The 26135-nt window shown below is 39.8% G+C and overlaps 1 protein-coding gene across 2 annotated transcripts in view; it reads left to right on the top strand.

The window, feature by feature from the left end:
- Positions 1–26135, top strand: part of TMEM131 (transmembrane protein 131) — a 239982-nt gene that overhangs the window by 189239 nt on the left and 24608 nt on the right. For both annotated transcript variants that reach the window (XM_025932297.2, XM_086701269.1), the window contains 12 exons: positions 1969–2121; positions 2222–2297; positions 2467–2584; positions 4942–5080; positions 5196–5305; positions 5780–5846; positions 11228–11379; positions 11976–12118; positions 12538–12724; positions 13817–14002; positions 14808–14966; positions 15388–15971. In XM_025932297.2, coding sequence (XP_025788082.2) covers positions 1969–2121; positions 2222–2297; positions 2467–2584; positions 4942–5080; positions 5196–5305; positions 5780–5846; positions 11228–11379; positions 11976–12118; positions 12538–12724; positions 13817–14002; positions 14808–14966; positions 15388–15971 — 2074 coding nt within the window. The remainder of the gene's footprint in view (positions 1–1968; positions 2122–2221; positions 2298–2466; positions 2585–4941; positions 5081–5195; positions 5306–5779; positions 5847–11227; positions 11380–11975; positions 12119–12537; positions 12725–13816; positions 14003–14807; positions 14967–15387; positions 15972–26135) is intronic.

The raw sequence follows: 26135 nt of genomic DNA, 5'->3' as shown, positions 1-26135 counted from the left end.
TTTTTGTCTTGTGATTCCACTTTGCACTGACTGTACAGAACTCTTGACTTCATTATTTATCCAAAAAGACCTTGTTCCATTCTTCAGTTGCCTTTTCAATCAGTGATATTAAACACAGAATAAACCCTAGACAGGAATAATTCAGTAGGTGACATAGTGAAAGGCCCATGGATGGAGTAAACGAGAAAGCATCTGTATAAAAACAAGGTGTTGGTTTTGAACTACTTTGGGTCGAACTTCTAGATATCTTCAGGTGGCTTACAGGACCAAATATTTGCTTGGAATCACAAATTAACTTGATGTTACTGCATTAGTCAGGCTGCCATAGCAAATTACCATATTGTGGTGACTTAAACAACAAACATTTACTTCTCACAGTTTTGGGTGCTGGGAGATCTGGTGTTTGGGGAGGGCATTCTTCCTGGTTTTGCAAATGGCTGTCTTCACTGTAACCTCAATTAGCCAGCAGAGCCGAGAGGAAGGGCAAGGTCTTTTGTCTCTCCACTAATCCCATTCATTAGGACTCCACCCTTATGACCCGATCACCTCTCCGAAACACTACTCCGAAACACACCTCTAATACTACTAGAACATTGAAGGTTAGAATTTCAATATATGAATGAGGGGAGAGGGGTTCACATTCAGCCCATAACAGTTATCAGGTTCTATAAAATCTCTTATCTAGTGGAGTATATTCATGCCAACTAATGAAAACAGTACCTCCAGATAAACATTTGAAGTAACTCCTAGTTTAATACTTAATATTTGAATACCATTGTAAAATAAACTTTTGTATCTGTTACCTCTTTTGACCCCACCCCCACCCCCACCCCCCTGAAAGACAAGACATGGCCTTGAGTGAAGTGGTTATTACAGGTGCATGAAGACCAGGTAACTGCCAGGAACACACAGCTGGTTAGAGGCCAAGCTGGGGCTGTCAAAGGCCTTGTGCTTCCTGCTCCTGTGTTCTCCCCATCATAGCAGCACACTTGGCCTCTCATAGCTTTCTGCTGTTTCCCTCTGGCCGGGCTGCAAATGATGAGTGTTACTTAGAACCTCACCTTCATTCAGCTCTTTTTTCTGTACACTCTCTTAACCTCTGTGTCTTTTAGTACCAAATATTAGCCCAGTGGGTATGATCATTTTCGAGACTTCTTCAAATGACTAGGAATCAAATTATAAGGTAAAATTCTGTACTCAAACAAAAGAAAGATTATAACATAATTCTTATTGAGGATTATTTAAATCATTCAATTTTTTACTTAAAATCTGATCCCCTATCATAGGGAGAAGCATACAGTTGATAAGAGCAGTCACTGGTTATCTAGTCATTTAATCTGCCTGCTATTTTAATAAGATACTTGATAACCTGTATTTTTAAAAGGTATCTCATTTCTCTTTGGTACAAATGACATTTTCTTTTAAAAAGAAAAAATTTTTCCTAAGGAAATCTGATTTTTGTTTTTGTCTTGTTTGGCTTTTGATTTTAGAATTAAATTCTTTCATCCTGAAATTTGGATACTTTGGGGGCAGCCTGGCCTTGGTAAACAAACCTTGCTTCACAAACTGACAGTGACCATTTCCTTTATTCAGAGCTGTCTCTGTTGGCATCCTCGTTTTTTTAACATCAAGTGTGAACATTTTTTTTTACTTTCTTATTTTAATTCATTTTCATAAGAGTGCAGAGATTTGTCCCGCTAGTTTTTCTATAACAGGCCGTGAAAAAAACAAATTGTGTGTGTGTGTGTGTGTGTGTGTGTATGCGCGCACGCACACACACACACAGGAATAGCAATATAGATATATTTGAGAGGGCTCTGATTAACAAATTAGAGATTATTAAGTGATAAAAATTCTAAGTATCCTTTGGGCTTCAGTTTCTGAAAAATATGTCTGTCACCTCTAAATTGTGTGTTCTTAAGAAAATGCAACCACATATGAATGAGTTTGTTTGTTTTCTTCCTTCAGGGGAAAATAGTTCATCAGAGCTTAAATATTATGAACTCCTTCTCACAGAAGGTGAAGATACAACAAATACGATCTTTGTCAGAAGATGTGCGATTTTACTACAAACGGTTACGGGGCAATAAGGAAGACTTAGAGCCAGGAAAAAAGTCAAAGGTTTGAAAATGTTGTGTTTGAGGATTCCCATGTGTTAGTATTGTGTTATTGTGACCTTCTGTGGATTTGGGATTCACAATTCTCCTGTGCCTCTTTGTAGATTGCAAACATTTATTTTGATCCTGGACTGCAGTGTGGGGATCACTGCTATGTTGGCTTGCCTTTTCTATCCAAATGTAAGTTATCTTGGTATTCTCTCTCATGCCCTTCATTCTGCCCAAAATATTTTTTGATGAAAGGCCGCCACTCTATCCTTTGGTACCCTGGAAATCATTTGAAGGAAAATTGACAAGTGGATATAGATGTAGGGCTAAACGTGTCATAATACATGTTTCCTTATTTTAGCCGAACCCAAAGTACAGCCTGGTGTAGCCATGCAGGAAGACACCTGGGATGCTGACTGGGATTTGCATCAAAGCCTGTTCAAAGGATGGATGGGAATAAAGGAAAATTCAGGTCATAGGTGAGTGGTTTTGCTTTAAGTATTTTAGCTATCTTTACCAGTTCGAAATGTACCTGTTGATGTTACTTTCTAGATGTTATTCTTGTATTAGGTTATTTTACTTCTCTATGGCTAAGAAAATAACACCTTATCTTCAGAAAATTATTAATGAGGCATCTTGAATTGCCGTTTTAATTGCATATTGCTTAGAAATATACACACTACCATTTTTGTTCGTTTCTCCAGTGCTCTAGATAGTTCCTTAAAATCAAAGAACTATTTGAAGTTGTCTTTATATAGGATGAATACAGTGTTCACCTTAGATACAGCCATTTGCATAAGAAAGAAAGTTTTTACCTACCACTGACCTCTGTTAGAGGCAGAGAAAACATGTCCTGGGTTTAATCCCACAATGGAGACCAAGTGTCCGTTTGCTCATTGCGAAAAGAACTACCTCCTCCCTTTCAAATGCTGAACTGTTAGGGGGCACACAGAGCCCAGTTCACATAGGCTCAACGATATATCTTTGGCAGGCAGAAAATGTGCTAATGACAAATCACTACCACACCTGGATTCAAAAGTAGATGCACACTTACTCAGGAATGTAGAAGTACAATCTTTCTTATGCTTCAGCAGAGAATTTGACTAGTATAATGATACTATGACAGCTGATAAAAACTGGTCTTCTTGGGGCGCCTGCGTAGCTCAGTTGTTTAAACTTCCAACTTTGTTTGGCTCAGGTCATGATCTCAGAGTTCGTGGGTTCGAGCCCCGCATTGGGCTCTGTGCTGACTGCTTAGAGCCTAGAGCCTGCTTCAGAGTCTGTGACCCTCTCTCTGCCCCTCCCCAACTTGTGTGTGTGTGCATGTATGCGTGCTCTCTCTCTCTCTCAAAAATAAATAAACTTAAAATGTTAAAAAAAAAAAAATGCTATTCTCCACTTGCCTAATTTGAATCTATTTGTCACTATCAGGATATTCTCATTTATAGGTACTAAATTTTTCAAACCATTAGCAATTGAATTTAAGGCGTTCTGTTTATCTGAACTATCTGCTGTGGAAAGATTTCTTAAGGCAGACGAGAGTTAAATTTGTACTTTAAAATGGTTAAAATAAGTACAGAAAGACTTCTGATGTACTCACTCAAGAGAACACTCAATAAAATAGTTCTTCATCCCCAACATTTCCATTACAGACGTTATAATGTATAGACAGTCTCCAAATTTTAATATTATGAATACATAACTTGGAGTGCTATCGATCAACGTCTTCCCCTCCTACCCACCAAAACCCCTACCTTCCTCCACCTGTGCCCAACACTCCACTGCTAAAGAGCTGGGCTTTGCATCTACCCCGTACCATCACTTCCCAGGTGCACAGTGAGTGTGGCATTCTCCCCGCTCCTACCGTGTCACTGTGTATGTTACAGAGAATTTCTGTTTCTAGTCTTGTAAAGCCTGTATTCTTACCAATATAGAGTATTGGTATTCACTGGTATTGTGGGTTAAAGTAGGCTTCAGTGTTTGGGCCCAGGGACCTTAGCCCCATGTGTAATATTGTTTCCTTAGGAAATGTGTTCTTGGTCTCTAAACAGCTGGTTCTTGAACAGTCATAAGTAGGGAAATACTCAGATGACGTCCTGAATATTGCTGATAACTTTACATATGTCTGTATAAAGGCCCCATATGTATTACCACTTCAACTAACATCTTCATTGCATGTCAGGATTTTCCTTCATTTTTTAATCCCAAAGAGGGAAAGCCATATGCCAAGCAATGCACTGCCATCCCATAGGTTGTCCTGATGAATATTCATCAGCAGCCTGCTGTTGGTGTCTAGATCTTTCCACTAGGCATGCAGGATCCTTTAGGATCCCCTTAACACCATATGTTATCTGTGTATACCTGCCTTGTCCTTTACATATTTGGTACAAAAAACAACACAGGTGATCAGTGATAGAGACTTTGGCAGCTCTTTGTGCTAAAACAGAGACATCTTCATACGTGTCTATTAAAAGTGTAGTAAAATGTCAGAGCAAATAAAACTGTGTTTATTTAAGAATATAATAATAGATCGTATTCAGAAAATTCAAATATTTTATTTTGATATAGTGACTTACAGGGGTGCCTGGGTGGCTTAGTCGGTTAAGTGTCTGACTTCAGCTCAGGTCATGATCTCACTGTGAATTCAAGCCCCGCGTCAGGCTCTGTGCTGACAGCTCAGAGCCTGGAACCTGCTTTGAATTCTGTGTCTCCCTCTCTCTCTGCCTCTCGCTCTGCCACCCCCTAACTCACGCTCTGTCTCTCTCTTTCAAAAATAAATAAACATTTGAAAAAAAATTTTTAATGATATAGTGACTTACAAATTATTTTTTTCTAGATTGAGCGCTTTATTTGAAGTAAATACAGACCTTCAAAAAAATATACTGTCAAAAATCACTGCTGAGCTCTCTTGGCCTTCTATAATTAGCTCCCCCCGGCACTTGAAATTTCCACTTACTAATACAAACTGCTCCTCAGTAAGTATTCAGAATGACCTTGGTTTTGGGAAATATATAATAGGGTCATAAAGTATCTACCCTTAACTTTTAACTGTGGAAACCTCTCATTTACTGTTTTGTTACTTTGTTTAAGGAAGAAGAGATTACTTTAGAAAATCCTGCAGATGTTCCTGTCTATATACAATTTATTCCTCTAGCTTTATATTCCAATCCTTCAGTCTTTGTAGATAAGTTAATATCAAGGTAAGCATTGCTTTAAATAATCAAAATGTTCCATATTAGCATTGATTATTATTTTATACATTTAAAACTTTATTGCAGCTTATACAGTAATAGAATTGGCTTAGAGAAATTCTAGATCTGTAATTAAAATTGAGAGGAAGTACTGGGGAGAGATATAGCTATATCTAAGTATTTAAGTATCTAGAAAAGTTTTCAGCTTAAGATAAGAAAAAGTAATGTTGAACTCCTTTCTAAAAAATTATAAAGAGAAAGCAAGTGGAACATTTCAAATGTTTTAGTTTTTAAAAAATGAGCAAAATATTAACAATCAGTTGTGGCCTTTAATTTTTGGAAAGCCATTAATGTGGTAATACTGACCTCAAAATCAGCCAGAAGGTAATTTGCAAATAAAATACAAACTTAATAATTACTCTTTACCCCCTAATTAATTATGATGCTGCTTATGAAGAAATATATGTACATTTTTTATTTTAGGTTTAACTTGAGTAAGGTTGCAAAGATAGATTTAAGAACACTAGAATTCCAAGTCTTCAGAAACACTGTAAGTATGTAAACTTCATACTAATTCCAAAGAAATAACTATGATATGATCAGAGCAAATTTGGAAGAAAACTACTGACTACCCTGAAATTTGACCGAAGGGCAGCTTACTAAAGAAGTCAAAGCAGTCCAGTAATCATTTTAGAGGCAAAAAACCAGGAGGAATGGATGGGATTTAGAACATGAGGCACACAGGATAGAAGGTTCCTGTTTGCAGGCATTATAAGCTCATGAAGTTTTATAATAATGACAACCAGAAACCCTGAGGATATATAAATGTGGTATAAACTAACATAATATATTTTTATTAAGCCTCAAAATAATCAGCTCAGTCATTTAAAATTTTATTTTGGTTACTTCCTAATAAAATTGTAAGCTCAATGAATGCCAAACCCATGGTTGTTGAACAGATTAAACAAACTCACTTGGGAAGCCCTTCAGTTGGTTCCTTGATATGTAGGAAGACCATGGTGAGTGTTGACTGGATAAGACAATATGTGGCTCAGTAGGCCAGGAAAGAAAAGCAGTGGAAAGTGTTTTTAGTATTTGGGGGCTATGTTGAAGAACCTTTCCCAGTTTTTCATGAGCATCTAGTATGTGTGAGCATTTGCCAGAGACATTCACACTTATAATTTCACATAGTCATTATAGTAGCCAAGCTGAGCAATTACTAATAACCCAGGAGGTATTTCCCTTGTTCACTTGGCAGGAAAAAGAAGTCTCAGGAAAAGAAAGCAACTTACCCAAGTTCATACCTGTGATAACTGGCAGGGCCAAATTCAAGTCTAGTTCTCTCAGATCCCAGAGCCCTTGCCCATACTCATGCCACATGGTCATTGCTGATTAGGAATCACTAATTAGCCCGTTAAACCAGATATTTTATAGTTCTTGAAATATGTGTGTGCTTTCCCATAGTTTTGTGTTTTATTCTCTAAAGCATATGTTAGCTAAACCTTTGTAGAATAGTTTTTATATAGTCTTTAAGTCAATTTTGTATAGGAAAGTAATTCTCAATATGTCTTTCTTCTGCCAAATAATAGAACACTAGACTGAAATTTAGGCAATCATATATTCTAGTCTCATGCCCTTCTCTTGGGATCTTTTTGTAATCTGTTTTTTCCATACGTAGAGTGACAACCTAATAATAAGCTCAAGGTTATCTAGATTCCAAACAATTAGAAATCTCAGTAACCAGAAATTCCTTTCATTCTGCTTTGATAAGGATGGAAATACATATAAGAAGTAAATGAGCTAATTTTTACCTTTTTTTCTTATTGAATACAAGTTCTTTTGTGTTATTTGCAAGATATAAAACACTGAAGTGTAGGCACTGTGAGAAGTAGGAAGACGAATGAGAATACTCTAGACTTCAGAAATTTATTATCAATGTGAAGTTCTAGGTCTTAGGGTGAACTTACGATAAATTCTATCACAGTTCTCTATAGTGCTGATAAAACTGTGGTTCTCAAAGTATTGGGTCTCCTTTATAGTCTTTTTTTTTTTTTTTTTTTTTAATTTATTTTTGGGACAGAGAGAGACAGAGCATGAACGGGGGAGGGGCAGAGAGAGAGGGAGACACAGAACCGGAAACAGGCTCCAGGCTCCGAGCCATCAGCCCAGAGCCTGACGCGGGGCTCGAACTCACAGACCGCGAGATCGTGACCTGGCTGAAGTCGGACGCTTAACCGACTGCGCCACCAGGCGCCCCTCCTTTATAGTCTTAAAAATTATTCAGGACTCCAAAGAGATTTTTTTTTGTTTATGTGGGTTATATCTATCCATATTTAGCATAATAAAAATTAAAACTGAGAGATTTTTTATACAAAAGGCCAAAGATTGGGGTGCCTGGGTAGCTCAGGCAGTTGAACATCTGACTCTTGATTTCTGCTCAGGTTATGATCCCAGGGTCATGGGATCAAGCCCTGCATCCAGCTCTGTGCTGAGCATGAAGCCTGCTTCAGATTCTCAGTCTCTCTCCCTCTGCCCCTACCCCCACCTTGTATGTGTATGCTCTCGCACTCTCTCTCTCTCTAAAATTAAAAGAGTATCTTAATTGCCTTTTTAATTAATTCTAACTCCATGCATCAGTCATTCAGAAAATATTGGTTCATCTAGATATACAAAGCTTCCAAATGTTGACATGATTCACTCTATAAAATTCAAAAAAAATAATATTCATTAATACAACTACCAGTCTCATCAGGGAATTCTTTAACTATTGGGAGGCTGTGAAGTTCACAGGGGGTGGATTCAAGTTTCCCATAATTCTAAATTTTCTCACTCGAATTTTATCATTGGCAGCAAATACGTCAGTTGTTGTTCCTTGATTGGATAGATGCACTTCATTTTTGTGAATTTGTCACCAAATATCAAAGTCTGAATAACCACAGATTAACTGTCAATCATTCTTCCAACTGTAAATGGTTTTCCATGAGAAAAGCAGCTAATTCTATTTGTATCTCAAATGATAGCTTCTCAAGACAACATGGTACTTCAGCAGGCAGCAGGAGTGCTATATGCATACTTCCCATTTTATCACACAATGGTAAAAATGCATGTGCCCAAAGACTGAGATTTATTAAGATTAATATCATTACCATAGTAAGTTATTAGTAATAACTAAGTTATTAACTAAGTTATAACTAAGTTATAACTAAGTATAACTAATACTAAGTTATTAGTAATAACTTTTTTTTAACTACAGGTACATGGCAGTGAAGAAGACAGTAGCTACTAAGGAAGTTAGATACCACTGCCTTTACTTTAAGCTGAAGCATCAGCAGTTTTACCCACCATTGATTTTGCTGACCATTGGTGCAAATGTCGACACAGTGGAAAAGGCAAATAGCATCTGTCAGTGTTATGAAAATAGTTTTGACACCATGGATACACTGAAAAGATTTTGAGATCCCCAGGGGTCCCATGGGTCACTCTTTAGAGAGCCACTACTGCAAAATTACTGAGAATTATTGAGGCCTTAATGATATCCCTGAGGCATCACAACATCCTCAAATGTTTGCCAAATCATCAGAGTTTAAATTAGCTAGTGTTTATTGGTAACATATGCATAGTATATAATGTGTCCATCAATTACTCAGAATAGTTTACCTAACAAAGAACTTATTTACCAACCATTTTGGAGCAGTCAGGATATTCCGTTGTCCCAGTAGATGTTGACAGAGAAGAATGTTAGATGCAGAAAAAAGTTTGTGCCTCAGAATCAAGAGTTAAAAAGTAAGGGCGTCAGTAAGTCTATTGACTAGAAATAATGTTTGTAGAATCATGCTAACACAGGTAGGTAGATCTATGTTTGAAACCTAACTATGCCAAGTGGAGTAGAAAGTCGTGCAAACCTCACTCCCCTTCCACATGTTAGCAGAGCCATGATGAGCCATGGATGTTTATAGTCAAGTGTTGCCAGAGCACCTGGGTGGCTCAGGTTGAGCATCTGAGTCTTGATTTTGGCTCAGGTTATGATCCCAGGGTCGTGGGATTGAGCGTGAGTGCTGAGCATGGAGCCTGCTTAGGATTCTCTCTCTCTCCCTCTGCCCCTCTCCCCCCATGCTCACGTGCTCTCTCTCTCTCTCTCTCTCTAAAATAAAAATATAGCCAAGTGATGCCAACCCTTCCCCCCAAAATGGTTAAACAATGTTACTTAAAAATTAGAATAGTTGGGGCGCCTGGGTGGCGCAGTCGGTTAAGCGTCCGACTTCAGCCAGGTCACGATCTCACGGTCCGTGAGTTCGAGCCCCGCATCGGGCTCTGGGCTGATGGCTCAGAGCCTGGAGCCTGTTTCCGATTCTGTGTCTCCCTCTCTCTCTGCCCCTGCCCCGTTCATGCTCTGTCTCTCTCTGTCCCAAAAATAAAATAAACGTTGAAAAAAAAAAAAATTTAAAATTAGAATAGTTGGAAAAAAAATTAGAATAGTTGGGGTGCCTGGGTGGCACAGTTGGTTCAGTGTCCTGACTCTTGACATCAGTTCAGGTTATGATCTCATGGTTGGTAGGATCAAGCCCTGAGTCAGGCTTCGAGCTAACAGCCCAGAGCCTGTTTGGGATTCTCTCTCCCCCTCTGCCCCTTCCCCCTTCCCCCATCTCTCAAACGTTTTTTAAAAATCATAACAATATATCCTTATATTTTTTTTAAATACAAAATGAATATCTAAATCTTATCAGTAGGAGTGCCTGGGTGGCTCAGTCAGTTAAGTGTTGGACTTCAGCTCAGGTCATGATCTCACGGTTCATGAGTTCAAGCCCTGCATCTGGCCCTCTGCTGTCAGCACAGAGCCTGCTTCGGATCCTCTGTCTCCCTCTTTCTGTTCCTCCCCTGCTTATTCATATTCATTCTCTCTCTCTCTCTCTCTCTCTCTCTCTCTCTCTCTCTCTCTCTCTCTCTCTCTCTGTCTCTGTCAAAAATAAACCTGTAAGGTTTATTAACAATATATCCTTATGTTTTTTTAAATACAAAACGAATATTTAAACCTTATCAGTAGGAGTGCCTGAGTGACTCAGTCGGCTAAGCATCCGACTTCAGCTCAGGTCATGATCTCACTGTTCCAAGTTCAAGCCCCACATCGGGCTCTGTGCTGACAGCTCAGAGCCCGGAGTCTGCTTCTGATTCCGTGTCTCCCTCTCTCTCTGCCCCTCCCCCACTCTCTGTCTCTCAAAAATGAATAAATGTTAAAAAGAAATTTTAAAAAAATAAAATAAGTAAACATTAAAAAAATAAGTTTTATCAATAACAAGCTGTCAAGAAGTCCTATTTTGGTTATTAAACTATTTAATCTTTCAGTCATCAAGTGTTAATGAAACAGTAATTACATGCTGAGCTCTCAAAATAAAATTCAAAGATAGATTGATATTGAGTTAGAAATATTTTTACAAATAAAATCTGATGCAACCTGAAGACCCTTTGGCTGATACCCACCAGAGGGGGAAGGAGCAGGAAAACAGTGTGAAAGTGAAAACAGCATCCACAAGACTTAAGGCTGCTGGGAGCTGGGTGCACGGCTGTTTGCTTTGTGCTAAGACATTGAGCTACAGTTCTTAAGTTTGTGTCCTTTTATGTATGTGTATTACATTTCAAAAAATTTTTAAGTTAAAAATAAAAAGATCTGTATACAAAAACAAATGCCTAACAAATATGAGGACTTTGGTCACTTGGGGTTCAAAGCCCTCTTGGGGACTTAATGCACAGTAGTAAGGGTCATCACTGGTTGCCCAGTTCTGCTTGTAAACTGACCAGTATCTAAATCATGAGGAATAAAATTGTTCACATATTTAATCTATTCAAGAAACTCATACTGGGCTGTGGATGGCGTAAAGGAAAAGTCTTTCCAGAGAATATAGTAATAACTTCTGTTCATTTACCCAATGATTCAAGGCTCATCCACTGCAGAGTTCAACAGGATTTACAGAAGGCCTGTCTCGACATTTAATTTTAAACCTAATTTTAAAACCTGGAGAAAAGAAATCTGTCAAAGTAAAGTTTACTCCAATTCACAACAGAACTGTTTCTTCACTAATCATAATCAGGTATGCATTATGATTTAAGTGTGGGTCAGTTTTTAGTACTTATACAGAAGTCCTTACTTGATTTTTAATTTGAGTTTACGTGTCTAATTTATTAAATAGGGTATTCACTTTGTCTAAAACATGCACCCATCACACCACACTGGATGAAATGTACCTGTGTGATTATGTTTATAACTTGAAAACCTGAAAAAATATTCTTACTATACCATGTGTGACTCTTAAAACTGAAAAACTCTTCTCTCTGTGTAGATTTTTAAATTCTTAGAGGATAAATGTTTCAGTCTCAAATTTAGTGTATTCAGGGGTGCCTTGGTGGCTCAGTGGGTTAAGCATCCGATTCCAGCTCAGGTCATCTCACAGTCCCTGAGTTCACATTCCTTGTCAGGCTCTGTGCTGACAGGCATGGAGCCTGCTTCAGATTCTGTGTCTCCCTCTCTCTCTGCCCCTCCCCAGCTCACGCTTGCTCTCTCTCTCTTGCTCTCTCTCTCCCCCTCAAAAATAAATAAATAGTAAAAAAAAAAAAATTAGTGTATTCATTTCTACATTTCTGTTATACAAATTTAGTGGGAGAAAATTCTATAATTCTTCTTGCACAGAAATAACCTGACCGTGGTGGATGCTGTGATGGTCCAAGGACAAGGAACAACTGAGAACTTGAGAGTAGCAGGCAAACTTCCGGGTCCAGGGAGTTCCTTACGCTTTAAAATCACAGAAGCATTATTGAAAGACTGTACAGATAGTAAGTATTCCTAACAGTTCCAAGGGCACAACTTTCAGTATTTGCTTCCAACAATAAATAATTCCCCAAAAAAGAACAGTATTTCTATACATGCACCTGTATATATTAGTGATGAATACTTAAGATTTTTAATGAAATACTCTGACTTGCTTTCAGGGTTGTTTAATTTGGATCCTAAAAGATTTAAAGGCTCAGTATTCATTGCATGTCTTAGGTGGTTTACTCTGAGTATGGAAAGTAAAGCATAATTAAACTTTTGCTGTCTAAAATGACACAGTAAAGTGGAGTACTTCTGATGAAAGCTGGGTACCAGCTGATCTCTTTGGCATGAGTAGGTGGTTCATAATGTCTGGCATATATTCATTGAATCTGGAGCGCATGCAAGATTTATATTCACTCTTGATTTTTTTTTCCTTTAGATTTAAAACTAAGAGAACCAAATTTCACATTGAAAAGAACATTTAAAGTAGAGAATACAGGACAACTTCAGATTCACATAGAAACCATGGAAGTCAGTGGGTACTCATGTGAGGGATATGGCTTTAAAGTTGTTAATTGTCAAGAGTTTGCACTAAGCGCCAACGCCTCTAAAGACATAATCATATTGTAAGTATTTTCTTCTGAGGTGTAATGAATCACTAGCTTCTCATCAACCTCAAATAATACAATTGCTTAAACTCCATGCAAGGATACGTTTTCATACAACAAAAGGTATTTTATCCACAAATGTAGTTTGATTTCTTTTTTCCACTTAATCGTTGGTTATTTCTTCATTGTTTTCAAAATTGTGAAACTTCCTCTGTATCAGAAGTGGATCAGATAATCTTAGAAACTGGTTTCAAAATTATGTTCAGGGTTGTGTTAAAGTGTAACATGTCGGTAGGAAATAGACTATAAATTCAGTCTCAGCAACAGACCAGTCCCTTGTATCACATACGTGCACTTTTCTGTGTGTGCAACGTAGGAGTGTGTAATATTTTGGTCAGAAGATAATTTTTTTTGCCTGTATTAGTAATAGCTGCAACCTACTTTAATATTAATTGACAACTTGTTAGATTATAGAGTTTATGTAATAAAATGTGACCTCTGTCCCCTTAATTGAGTGATAATTTCATGGTGTTCAATGGACGTTGACTCAGTACATAGTGATATTACTCAGGTAAGGTATAATGCTTGGTACCTAAAGGTACAGTGAAGAATAAGACACCTCTCCTCAAGGTATAGATCATCTGGTTGGGGAGCATACAGTTAACAAAAAGTAAAAAATGAAATAATTGGGGCAGAAAGAAGTACTGCAGGAGATAGGACAAGGGCTAGGATGGTTTTGGGTTTTTTGGGTGGTTTTTTTTTTTTTTCAAAGGTGTTATTGGAACTATATTCTGGGAGAAGAGGGTAGATTCAGATAAAGGAGAAAAGAAGGGGGAGGGAGAGAAGCTCAGAGAACACTTCCTGAATTAATTATGCAAAGCTGCGTTATTCTTTTTCATGTAATTTCTTCAGTTATCCACAGAATATAGCTGTATTTGTTATTAACCTCATGGAATAATTCCTTCTCCATCTTAAAATGAGGAAGTGGCACAGAACTATCAAACTCTCAAATTCTCTGTTAGGCTTCAAAGGTGTGTGAGACTGGTGTTATATGTAAACTGCTATGGTATATTTTTAAAACTTAGTCTGACTGCTACCATTCTGTTTTAGGTTTACTCCTGATTTCACAGCTTCTAGAGTTATTCGTGAACTGAAGTTTATAACAACCAGTGGCTCTGAATTTGTATTTGTATTGAACGCATCCCTTCCATACCATATGTTAGCAACCTGTGCAGAAGCCCTACCCAGACCCAACTGGGAGCTGGCTCTGTACATCATCATCTCAGGAATAATGAGGTACTTGTGTCTTTTTTTGAGGTTGGTATTCAGGCGTCACTTGACACTGTTCATCACATGCTCACTGTGTGCCACTCTTCTGAGTGCTGGGAATCTGTCAGTGAACAGAACAGATCTTTCTGCCTCAGTCAAACCTGCGCACACTAGTGGGAGCAGTCAGAACTAACCCTGCTTGGGTGGCATATACAGTAAAGACATATCTTCTTCCCTTAAAATTTGTTACACAAATTAAGTACATGTTAATTTCTTAAAGGGAAAAAACCATTTATAATTTACCAGGTACAGTTACTTCATTTCAGCATATGTAACTTAATCAACATTATAGAATATTTTTTTTTGAAACAGACCCAAGCAACATGAAACATGAGAAATACTTTTTAAATCCTCAGCAACCTTATTTTTTTTTTCAGTCTGTTTATGTGTTTGGAGGGTCAGATACACTTGCCTCTAAATTTACATGGTTACCCCACACATCCTTTAAGGGAAAAGAGTTGGTAGAGAGTTAAAACTGCAAGACAGTTTACCTTCTTGGTAAAAGGAAAAGTGTCCTCCAAGTGTCTGTTCTGATACAAATAATTATTTTCTTTATAGAAGTCTCCATGTAAGTTGGCATTCTGTAAAAACAAGTGTGTAGACTTTTATCCATAGTGCTTTGTCTTTGTCCAATCCAATGAAAACTGTCACCAGCATCTCTGTTTTTTATATCCTTGTGTACTTTACCAAGAAACTCTGCCTTTAATATTAAATTTTGTTACTCTTGCACTAACAAATGAATCCCGCTGCTTCGCCTTCTGTACCCCTACAGTGCTCTGTTTCTCTTGGTAATTGGAACAGCCTATTTAGAAGCTCAAGGAATTTGGGAGCCATTTCGAAGGCGACTATCCTTTGAGGCCTCAAACCCACCCTTTGATGTGGGAAGACCATTTGATCTCAGGAGAATCGTTGGTATTTCGTCTGAAGGAAAGTATGTTCACACGCTGGAAATAAATTTTCTAGTATACATAGATTTGACTGATGTAATTCAAAGAAAAAATAAGTTTTTCTTTTCATCTTTGCTCAAGGGAGAAAAAATTTTAATTCTATTATTACTTAATAATCTCCTGTATATATAGCTGTCTTCTCTACTAAGAACTCAACAGCAAATCCCATGTTTTTGTTATGTTAGTGAGGGTTAAAATATTCGTAATAAGATCACTGACTTGGTTCCTAAATTTTCAGAGAATAGACCCTATAAAATTGTGGAAAGTATCCCTATGTCTTTCTGGGGTTTTTTCCTTAGAGTAGCTTGTATTTTTCTCTTGTGGCTGTACTGATGAAATAAAAATTTTTTAATCTTAGATTTTGTAGGTTGCTATTTACTGATCTACAGTTGGTCCTTTTTTCAGCTTGAACACACTCAGCTGTGACCCCGGTCACAGTAGGGGGTTCTGTGGAGCAGGCGGCTCGTCATCCCGGCCCAGTGCAGGGAGTCACAAGCAGTGTGGCCCACCGGTCCACCCACACAGCAGTCACAGCAATAGAAACTCAGCTGACGTGGAAAACGTCAGAACCAAAAACAGCTCAAGCACTTCTAGCAGGACTTCTGCACAATCTGCTAGTAAAGCAAGCCCCCTTGTCTTAGATTCAAATGCAGTGGCCCAAGGTCACACAGCAGGCAGAAAGTCCAAAGGGGCAAAACAGAGCCAGCACAGCAGTCAGCACCATGCCCACAGCCCACTGGAGCGGCACTCTCCACCTCCACCGCCACCACCAGTGCCTCAGCACCAGGAACCGCAGCTGGAAAGGCTGTCACCCGCCCCCCTCTCGCATCCTTCCCACCCAGAACGTGCCAGCAGCACAAGGCACAGCTCAGAGGACTCAGACATCACCAGTCTCATAGAAGCCATGGACAAAGACTTCGACCACCATGATTCCCCACCCCTAGAAGTGTTTACAGAGCAGCCGCCATCACCACTGTCCAAAAGCAAAGGTAATCATCCGCTCTTACTGTCAGAAAAGCATGGTATATGAAGGGAAAGCCAGTGCATAATTAAGGAGCTGTTGCGATCATAGTTGTGATAAACAGCTAATTTGGTAAGTGTTCTTGTGGTTCAAATTTACCTCCAGTTTGGACTGAAACTTTTCTGTATCAGATGTAAATAGACAGGGACCCATTTATCATAAAAGATATTTGTACTTCTTAGGTACTTACCAAACTCAGAAACTTATTGGACAACTGTTTCCATTTTCAACTATTTGTGTTTGTTGTCTTGTGATAGGTTGAGCTTCCTTTTTTTAATCATTAAAATAATTTTTATACAGTGGTAAAATGGAGGTCATCTCTGCCTTTTAACTCGAAAATAACATTTCCACAGAACCTGTACTTTAGAGCAGGGGTTGGCAAACTACAGCCAGTGGGCCAAATCACCACCTGTTTTTATAAATAAAGCTTTATTGGGACAAGCCATGCTCATTCATTTACGTATTGTCTATGTCTACTTTCATGCTACAACAGCAAAGTTGAGTAGCTGCAAAAGACCGTAAGGTCCACAAACCTGAAAATATTTACTATCTAGCTCTTTACAAAAAAAGTTTGCTGATCCCTGCTTTGGAGTTCTGTATGCTGTGTTAGTTACCTATTTCTCAGTAACAAATCACCTGAAAACTTCGTCACTTAAACACCAACCTCTACTGTCTCAGAGTTTCTGTGGGTCAGGCATCTGTGTGCCGCTTACTTAGCTGGGTTCTCCAGCTCATGAGACTGCAGTCAAGATGTTGCCTGGGGGTGAAGTCATCTTAAGGTTCAAATGAAGGTGGATCTGCTTCCAAGCTCACTCAGGTGGTTGATGGTAGGATTCAGTTCTTCGTGGCCTGTTGGACTGAGGATCTCAGTTGCTTGCTGGCTGTGGCCAGCAGCCTCTCATGGGTCCTTTCCATAGAGCAATTCAAAGCAGTTAGCTTCACCAGAGCAAGGAAGCTAGAAGGCAAGAGAGGGAACAAGCTAGAAGGGCAGAAATCAGAGTCTCTTACAACCTAATATTGGAAGTGACATCCCATAACTTTTGCAGTGTTCTGCTCATTAGGAATATGGTGTGGCCCATACTCCAGGAGAGAGAACTCCATAGAGCATAAACACCAGGAGGGTGGGGCTCACTGGGATTCACCTTAGACATTACATACCACACATACACAGTGGTAGCCCATTTGGTAACTTCCAAAATCAAAATATAAAAACCAGTAAACCAGTAAAAGCCAATTAATCCCTTTACAGCCTGAACTTTTTGCATCTTCCTCTCTCTCCTGTGGCAGCCCTGCTAAAACACGTTATTGCAAGCCTGTTTCGATATCTTCCTCACTGGTGCACCAAGGAGGTTTTTGCCTTTGGTTTATGCAGGGAATGGGGAACTTGGCAGCACTGAAAGGCCAAAAGCAATCCAGTGTCCCAGAGTCCAGGACTTTTCTATTAGATAATTTCCTGGTCCCAGTGATACAAAAACTAGTTACCTAGCGTCCTCTTAGAATTACATGTATTTGGATTTGCAAAATAGTAAAATATCTTGAATATTACTTAACTTTTTCCAGAGAAATATATTTTTTGTTAACTCATTATTAATAGAGCTTACTTATTTTAGGGAAATTTTTATAGTAATATTAAATGAATGTTTAAGTTCCTTTTTTAATTAGGTCAAGTTACATAATATGTTTTCCCCATATTGAGGACATGAATAAAATGAATGTAGATGATCCTTTCTTACCAGAAAGAAAGAATTTGTCAGTCAAACTGAATACCTCACCGCTGTGTCTAAGATAGTCCTCCAATATCAGTGTGATAGGCCCATTTTTATTTTCAGGGCCATTCACCTAGAATATAAATTTTAAAATTAAAAAATGGGGGGCACCTGGGTGGTTCAGTCGGTTAAGCAACCGACTTCAGCTCAGGTCATGATCTCACAATTTGTGAGTTCAAGTCCCTCATCAGGCTCTGTGCTGACAGCTCAGAGCCTGGAGCCTGCTTCAGATTCTGTGTCTCATTCTCTCTCTGCCCACCCCCCCCCCCACGTGTGCTCTGTTTCTGTCTCTCAAAAATAAATTAAAAAATTTATTTGTAGATTTGTAAAAAAATTGTAAAAATTTATTTGTAAAAAAAAATTTTTTTAATTAAATTAAAAAATGGTTTTTAATTATCACAGTGGTCTTAGAGTCCGCCTACTAAAAGATATGTAATGATGGTTTATGGGCACCACATTGTTAGTGATTCTTTTTTTTTTTTTTTTTTAATTTTTTTTTTCAACGTTTATTTTTATTTTGGGGACAGAGAGAGACAGAGCATGAACGGGGGAGGGGCAGAGAGAGAGGGAGACACAGAATCGGAAACAGGCTCCAGGCTCTGAGCCATCAGCCCAGAGCCCGACGCGGGGCTCGAACCCACGGACCGCGAGATCGTGACCTGGCTGAAGTCGGACGCTTAACCGACTGCGCCACCCAGGCGCCCCTGTTAGTGATTCTTTAGCCCAGAAGGAGACAGTGGTTCCAGGCATCACATGAGTGGCCATTCTGTTTGTTATCTTTCCTATTGCTGCTGTTCAGAAAGAAGAAAGGAGACAAAATCTTTAGTTTTTTTTTCAGCAAGTGTTTTTATTAAAGTGTAACATACATTTGGAAAACCAGCCTCTTAAATGAACTTTCAAAGGTAGGCATTGATCTCCAGGTTGCAAAATAGTGGCATGTCATAAAACCCTAGGCTTTTAGTTGGGCCGAACCTTTATAACCTCTCTAAAGCTTTCCCCCAGTGCCCTACAAATAGTCATCATGTTTACATGAAGTATGAACCTTCTGTTTTCAGAAACACCCTGTTCCCCCTACCCCTCCCCAGTATCTCAAACAAAAAGTCTCCCTTGTAATGAGTTTATGTAATTTCTAGCTTTTGGAGACTGCTCAAAGTGACTTACCTTCAAATAAATACAATCTCCCTAGATCTTGCCTAAATTGTAGGCCGTCCAGCCATTTCCCTAGTCATTCCTCCATCCACTGCTCCTCATGGAAGGTGGCACCCAGAAATGCCCTCTGTTCACAGCAGGGCAGTCATTAGACTCTATACTTGTGTGGTTTCTTCCCCTGCAGTATGTGAAGTCCTAGAGGCTGGACAGAGGCTGTTGCTGGATTGAGGGTTAAAACCTGAGGAAGCTCTGAACCTGGTGCAGCCACTTCTCAGTATCTCCGTTAACTGAAGAAATGGAATCTGCAGCCACGCTCATTTCTGGCTTTGGTAGAGTGAAGGGCAGCTTTATCTAGGGTGGGGAGATGCAGAGTGGTACAGGGTCGTGAGGCCAGTCTCTATCATAAGGCAGGCCCAGAGATTAAATCATGGCTCTGCCCCTTACCGACTGTGTGACTGTGAAATTAGTTCTCTGGACCCCCATTTGTTATCTTTAAAGTGGAGAGGATAGCTGCTACCTGCATCATGACTGGGGTGTAGCTCCTGCTATGATTGTTACTAGGGAAGGAAATGGTGCTCATCGTCTTCAGCCTGCTGAGTTGAAGAGTGCTGTGGAACACCCCAGCAGCAGTGTCTACTTGGAACTTAGCCTTAAGGGTGAGAAATGGGACAAACAGAGGGCTAGAGACAGGGCCCTGAGGGCAGGGCCAGCAAGGAGAAGGCCGGCAGACAGTGGACAGAAAGCAAGTAGAAGATGTGGTTGGCATATCCCAACAAGGCCAGAAGTAAAGGGAGAACAGAGCTCTTCAGAGCCTGGCAGCTTGACCTTGACCTTGGCAAGATAGTTTCAGTGAAGTGATAGGACTAGAAACCAGGTTACTGTGGCATACAGAGTACTTTTCACATCAGACTGTTAACAGTGGCCACTTCTGTTTATTGTCAATTTCCCAACTTAAATTTAACTGAAGTATTTGCAAACATTGTACACAAAATGAATAGCTTTTAGAATGTAGCGTTTTTACTCTTGTAGTAATTATTTATATTAGATTGGTTAAAACACTAATGTTACGTGAAATTTCTCACCCCAAGTTACATCTAGAATGTTTACCTCAATTTGAAGCAGATTAGTCAGATGTTGACAACTAATCCTAATGGTATGCCTTGTTTGAATTGCTGAAGTTGCAGTAACAGTAAGATATGATGATAGTACCTACATCACCAGAGGTTCTGGGACTTCTGAATTGGTGTATAGCTGCAGGGGTTGGCATTCAGCCTTTGAGAGGGTTAAGCTGAGACTGAATACAGATAATTTGGTCAAATTCTGAGGCTGAGGTTGAACATCAGTGTATCCTTAGTAAAAAGCTCACTATTGGGCATTGTTGTAGAAATGGAATGTTGATTACTAAAGACAAGAAAGAATTAGGTTTTAGCTCATCTTTTTATGTGTTTAGTCAAATGTCTTGTAATGGCAGTGGTATTGAAGTGGAAAAAGATTACACTGAACAAAAAAAGATCTGAGCAGTTATCTTAAAATGAAAAACATAATTCTGATCCCTTGATTTTTTTTAATAGGCCGTCTAGAACTGCACATGCCACTAAGCCGTGTGTGTTGATTTGCATTAAATAAAATGAAAACTGTAATTCCTTAGTTGCATTAGCCACATTTCAAATACTCAACAGTCACATGTGGCCATTACAAAATAAGGCATTTCCAGAATTGCAAAAAGTTCTAGTGGACAGCACTGTGTCTAGAGTGACAGTGAAAAAAGTAACATCCTATTAATGTTTTGATTATAATATACTTAAATATGAAGAAAGCTTTTTATATTGTTTATACTTCTGTAGTTCTTTCCTTGAAATGACAGGCTGCCTATCCCTTAGAGATACGAGGAAATTCAGAACACAGGTGTTGAATGATGTTTGAAACCCACATCCTGCCATTCTGCATTGTTTTCACATGTATCTGAAGCACAGCATTTTCTCTGGTTTATACTTTTAGAACTTTAATTTTCTTTTCATCCTTTTTTTTTTAATTCAAAGTTAGGGTGTATTTGATAAACTCAAATAAAAAGAACCCATTTTCTGATTACTAAACTGAAAAAAAAAACAGTGGCCACTTAGTGCTTTGGGGGCAAGTAAGTGAAAGGGGGTATTTACTCTTTAACCTCTGGTTTCCGTGGTCTTTAACTTTTAATCAAAACAAAAGGGATGAATATATCTTTTGGTAGTATTTTTAATGAAAAAAAAAAAAGCGGGGAGAACATGGTGCTTGGAAATATCTATGGGTCAAGGACAAAAAGCCAGTAGAGCTGAGAGTGATGGTGTTGGTCACCATTAATGCTCCAGACGTGATTGTGCAAGCATGGTGCACCCTGGTGATTGGCATTGCTGTGACCCTGTGTCTCCAGTTAGGAAACCCAATCCAGAAAGAAAGGTTGCAGGAGGCAAATATGTTAGCCAGACCCAGGCCCAATTCTGAGTCGACGGCTTACAACCCCACTGCACTGCCGCCTCCAAAAAAGAAGAGAAGCAGGTGCCCAAGGAGGTGGGTTGTGGGGGAGACCCAGTCCAGTAGATTATAAAAGAAGCGGCACTCCTCATTCCACAGATACATGGATGTGGATGAATGGGTTAGAGATGAAGAGGCAGAACGGGGGCGTCAGGGGAGCTTCTGTTTGAACTGAAGTAACAGCCGCTGGGACTGAGGGGAGAAGCGGTAGGGTAGAAACAATATAGAGACCGTTTAGACATTTCTGTGGACTGGGAGTCCGTGGTACACGAGAGCTGGATGTACGGAGCAGCCCTTCGGGTAACACTTGGACCCAGCTGAGGCTCGCAGTGGCACTCCCTCAAACTTTTGCCCTTCTTCTCAATCTGTACTGCAGCCCAGGGGTGAGGCACCAAATCTGGGTAGTTGGATTACAGTACTGTCGGAGTTCTGCAGGGCAGGGGTGGCAGAAAGACCCAGGGTTGTTGGCAGGAGAGGCATATGCCAGACTCGGAGGCATGGAACTTGGAGGATAGAGAAGGACCTCATGCTAGAAGGAGCCCCACAGACAGGGAGAACATGGGCAGTCAAGGGATGGGAGATCCAACACGTCCAACTGCAGGGATGGCAGCAGCACGGGAGTGGTGGGAGACTGTGCTCTGGAAGTGAGGCCTGACACTATAGGGCTTCAGAGGAAATGCAGTTCTGGGAAGTAACAGGTTCTTAGGTGCAGCGTTCGGAATGGGGTGTGGAAGCACAGTGGAAGTAAAGCCCATTGGCAACAGTGAGGCCACAGAGCTACAGGTCTGCCGCCCTTGACACAACTCTGGAAGCCTCACATATTTGGAAGTTCCGATTTGGGGAAAGGTATGCAATGCATATACCATGTGATTCATATGACTCTAAAAAGTAACATCAGTTAAAAAAAAAAAAAAAAAGTAACATTAGTTCAGCTTAAATTGTACCACCAAGAGTTTAAGCAACTGGTTTTGTTTCTAAATGAGTTAGGGAGAAAAACCTCTGAGAGCTTTTTGGATTTCAGAGGTACTGATGAGAGATTATTGACCTGACCCATACAAGGCCTGGGGCCCAGATGATGAGAGATTGAGGGTCAGAGGAAGTCGGTGAGGCTGGTGCCAGGGTCCTCAGTGAAGACTGGGAGACATGGCAAGGCACGATGTTGAGGCCAGACAGTGTGTAGGAATGTAGTGTGTATGCAGTTGTCATAAATGGAGTAAATCCAACCTGATTTGCCCAATACAGGTGGAGAAGTGGATCCAAGTGAGCTGAGAGATGGGCTAGTGTTGGCACAAGGAGAGTAGTATCGGTAGTAGTTGCTACCCAAAGTTGTGGTCCAGGGACCAGCAATAGTGACATCACCTGGGGGCTTTTGGAAACGTAGAATTGTGGGCCCCAACCCAGACTGCTGAATCAGACTCCACATTCAGCAAGGCCCACAGGTGATTGGGATAACTGTGTGAACCCAGTAGTGAAGGTAACCAGTGAATGTCCTTGAGCGGTGGGCACCTGTCCCTCTAGTGGTCCTTGGGCAGACGAGGAGTTGCCCTTAAAGGGAGTGAAGAGAAATGTCTAGACAGGACAGAAGCTGTCTTCTCCTGACATCAAATTGTAGTTGAGTGTGCTTTTGTAATATCTGTGATATTTGATTTCTAGAATAAACAAATCCAAAATTGAGTGTAATAATTTTATGAAAACCCTATGTAATTTAATCCTGGATACTATTAAGTTTTGGTGGTGCAGTTTTTTCCTAGTCCTGGGTACCTTATTGGTTCTGCTTACCCCCACAAATGGTATATAAGACCTTATAAAGGTACAAGAAAAGCTAGAATAAAAAGAGTATGGGTGTTCCCACAGACTCATTATGAATTCCTTCCCTGGGTTAGAAGTAAAATTATTTCACTTAATAGGAATTCTTTTCTAACTTACATTGAGTTAAACAAGTATCTTCACAATCTAAGCACAGAGTTTAATCAGACAAAATATGATTACTGTAAAAGTTTTTTTTAGTTTTTAATGTTTATTCTTGAGGGAGAAAGACAGGGTGCGAGTGAGGGAGGGGCAGAAAGAGAGGGAGACATCGAATCCAAAGCAGGCTCTAGGCTCTGAGCTGTCAGCACAGAGCCCGACACTGGGCTCAAACTCATGAACCACGAGATCATGACCTGAGTGCAAGTCAGACGCTCAACTGACTGAGCCACCCAGGCACCCTTGATTACTGTAAAAATTTGAAAACTATTTGCTTTAGCTTAAAGAATTCCTGAAGAGTTTTCTTCATATGCATCTTTTGGTATGTTTTAGTTTATCATACTTGTATAAAGATATTATTTCTGAACAAATAGGGAGAAATAAATTTGCATGACCAATACTGACCCAAGTAAATTGCATGTGGGTCTGTTTATTGGCCTCATTTAGACCATTTCAGCAGCCAAAACGTGAGGAGGCAAATTCATGCCAGAATTGGTGGTTCTCTAGAGATTCTAGTCAGGTGTTACAATTGACATTACATGGCCTGCCTTGGGTCCCCTGCTGCCAGGGACTGCACATATTCAGAGAAACCATTGGCTGGTAATTGAAACTTTACTGAAGTGGTTCTTTTGGGTAGAAGTTAAATGATTTAAGTGGAAGAGAGACAGCCAAAGCAGCTTGGCCAAACTAGTTGATTGCAAATTCATTTATTCACTACTTAGTGTCCTTAGTAGAGGACATATTCTTTAAATTTATAATTCATACTTTTCCTACTTAAACTAATTGGAAGTGGTTTAAATTATTAAAGCACATGTAAAACAGTGAATAAAAGACGAAAAGGAGTTTTTGATGTTTTATCTGTTTGTTTTTAATTATGGTGCTTTCTCATCAGAAACCTAGAACAAACTTAGTTGTTACCATCAAGTGTTAAATTGAGCAGCACATTTCTTGGCAGCTATGGCCAGACATTGTTATATAGTTCTCATGCAGGAAAAGGAAGCCTAAGAATTAATTATGGTGCTTTCTCATCAGAAACCTAGAACAAATTTAGTTGTTACCATCAAGTGTTAAATTGAGCAGCACATTTCTTGGCAGCTATGGCCAGACATTGTTATATAGTTCTCATGCAGGAAAAGGAAGCCTAAGAATTCACCTGAAAAAAAACAGACTTTGCTGGCATTGAATTCCTGCTTGAATCTGAGGACACTGAATAACATTCAGTGGGCATTTTGCCTTGATTAGAGAGAATATGGGAATGTTCTTCACGTTCACATTGTCTTGACCTTATAACATTAAATCCTAGCTCCTCTCCTACATCACGCCTCTTAGATGTACGCCCAGCCTCACCCACGCACACAGCACTTGTGGTGACTACAAGCGTGTATGTAGTCAGCTCATAATTGGATTATTTGATGAGGCTCATAGCTTCACTGCTCAGTAAGGATGCTAGATCTGTAAGATGCAGATGGTACTCTGTCACAGATATGTAGCAGCCCGCCTTATGTTCCCATACACACAGCCTAGCCCTGAGGGACCCTGCAGATAGGGACAAATGGTTTCGGTCAATGAAGAGTTTTGTATCCACTCAGTGATTAGAAAAAATATACTCCATCAGGCTTTAAAGCAATGAAGAAAGTGTTTCATTTTGACCATTTTTATGAGCAGGCCTGGCAACCAGCAACTGCATACAACTTAGTCAGCAGTACAATATCACAGCCCGGATACAGGCATGCTCCTCTTCTGCACTTTGCTTTACTGCACCTCGCACGTAACTGTGTCTCTTACGGCTGTGGCGGTCCTGTCTTTAGTATCCTTCTAACAGCACTTGCTCACTTCGTGTCTCTGGGTCACATTTTGGTAATTCTCACAATATATCACAACTTTTCATTATTAAATTTGTTGTAGTGATCCATAATCAATGATTACAACTCACTGAAGCTCAGATGGTGGTTAGCATGTTTTAGACATAATGTATTTTTTAATTAAGGTATGTACCTTTTTTTAGATATAATGTTGTTGCACACTTAATAGACTACAGTATATTATAAAGAGAACTTTATTTTTATTATTTATTTTGAGAGAGAGAGAGAGCACAAGCAGGCAAGGGGCAGAGAGAGAGAGAATCCCAGGCAGGCTCTGCGTTGTCAGAGCAGAGCCCGATGTGGGGCTTGATCTCATGAACCGTGAGATCGTGACCTGAGCCAAAATCAAGAGTTGGATACTTAACCAGCTGAGCCACCCAGATGCCCCTAAAGATAACTTTCATATGCACTAGGAAACCAAAAAAATTGACTCACTTTATTGTGGTGGTTTGGAACCAAACCTGCAGTAACTCCGAGGTATGCCTGTATTAATACCAATACAGTCAGGATACAGGACATTTACATCACCATGTGATCCCTTTTGTGTCCTTTTCTAGCCACAGCCACTTCCCTCCCACTCCTGTCCCTTCCTTAACCCCTGGCAACCATTAACCTCCATTTTATAATACGTCATTTCAAGAATGCTGTATAGGGGTACCTGGGTGGGTGAATTGGTTAAGCATCCAACTTTGGCTCCGGTCATGATTTCACGGTTTGTGAGTTCGAGCCCAACGTCAGGCTCTGTGCTGACAGCAAAGAGCCTGGAGCCTGTTTCGGATTCTGTGTCTCCTCTCTCTCTCTCTCTCTCTCTCTCTCTCTCTCTCTCTCTCTGCCCCTCCCCTGCTCCTGCTATGTCTCTCTCTTTCTCTCAAAAATAAATTT

Source organism: Puma concolor, chromosome A3 (genome assembly GCF_028749965.1).
Source record: "Puma concolor isolate L17-30 chromosome A3, mPumCon1.1.hap2, whole genome shotgun sequence".
Lineage (NCBI taxonomy): Eukaryota > Metazoa > Chordata > Mammalia > Carnivora > Felidae > Puma > Puma concolor.
The sequence above is the reverse complement of the archived record's forward strand: the minus strand, read 5'-3'. Positions and strand labels throughout refer to the sequence as shown.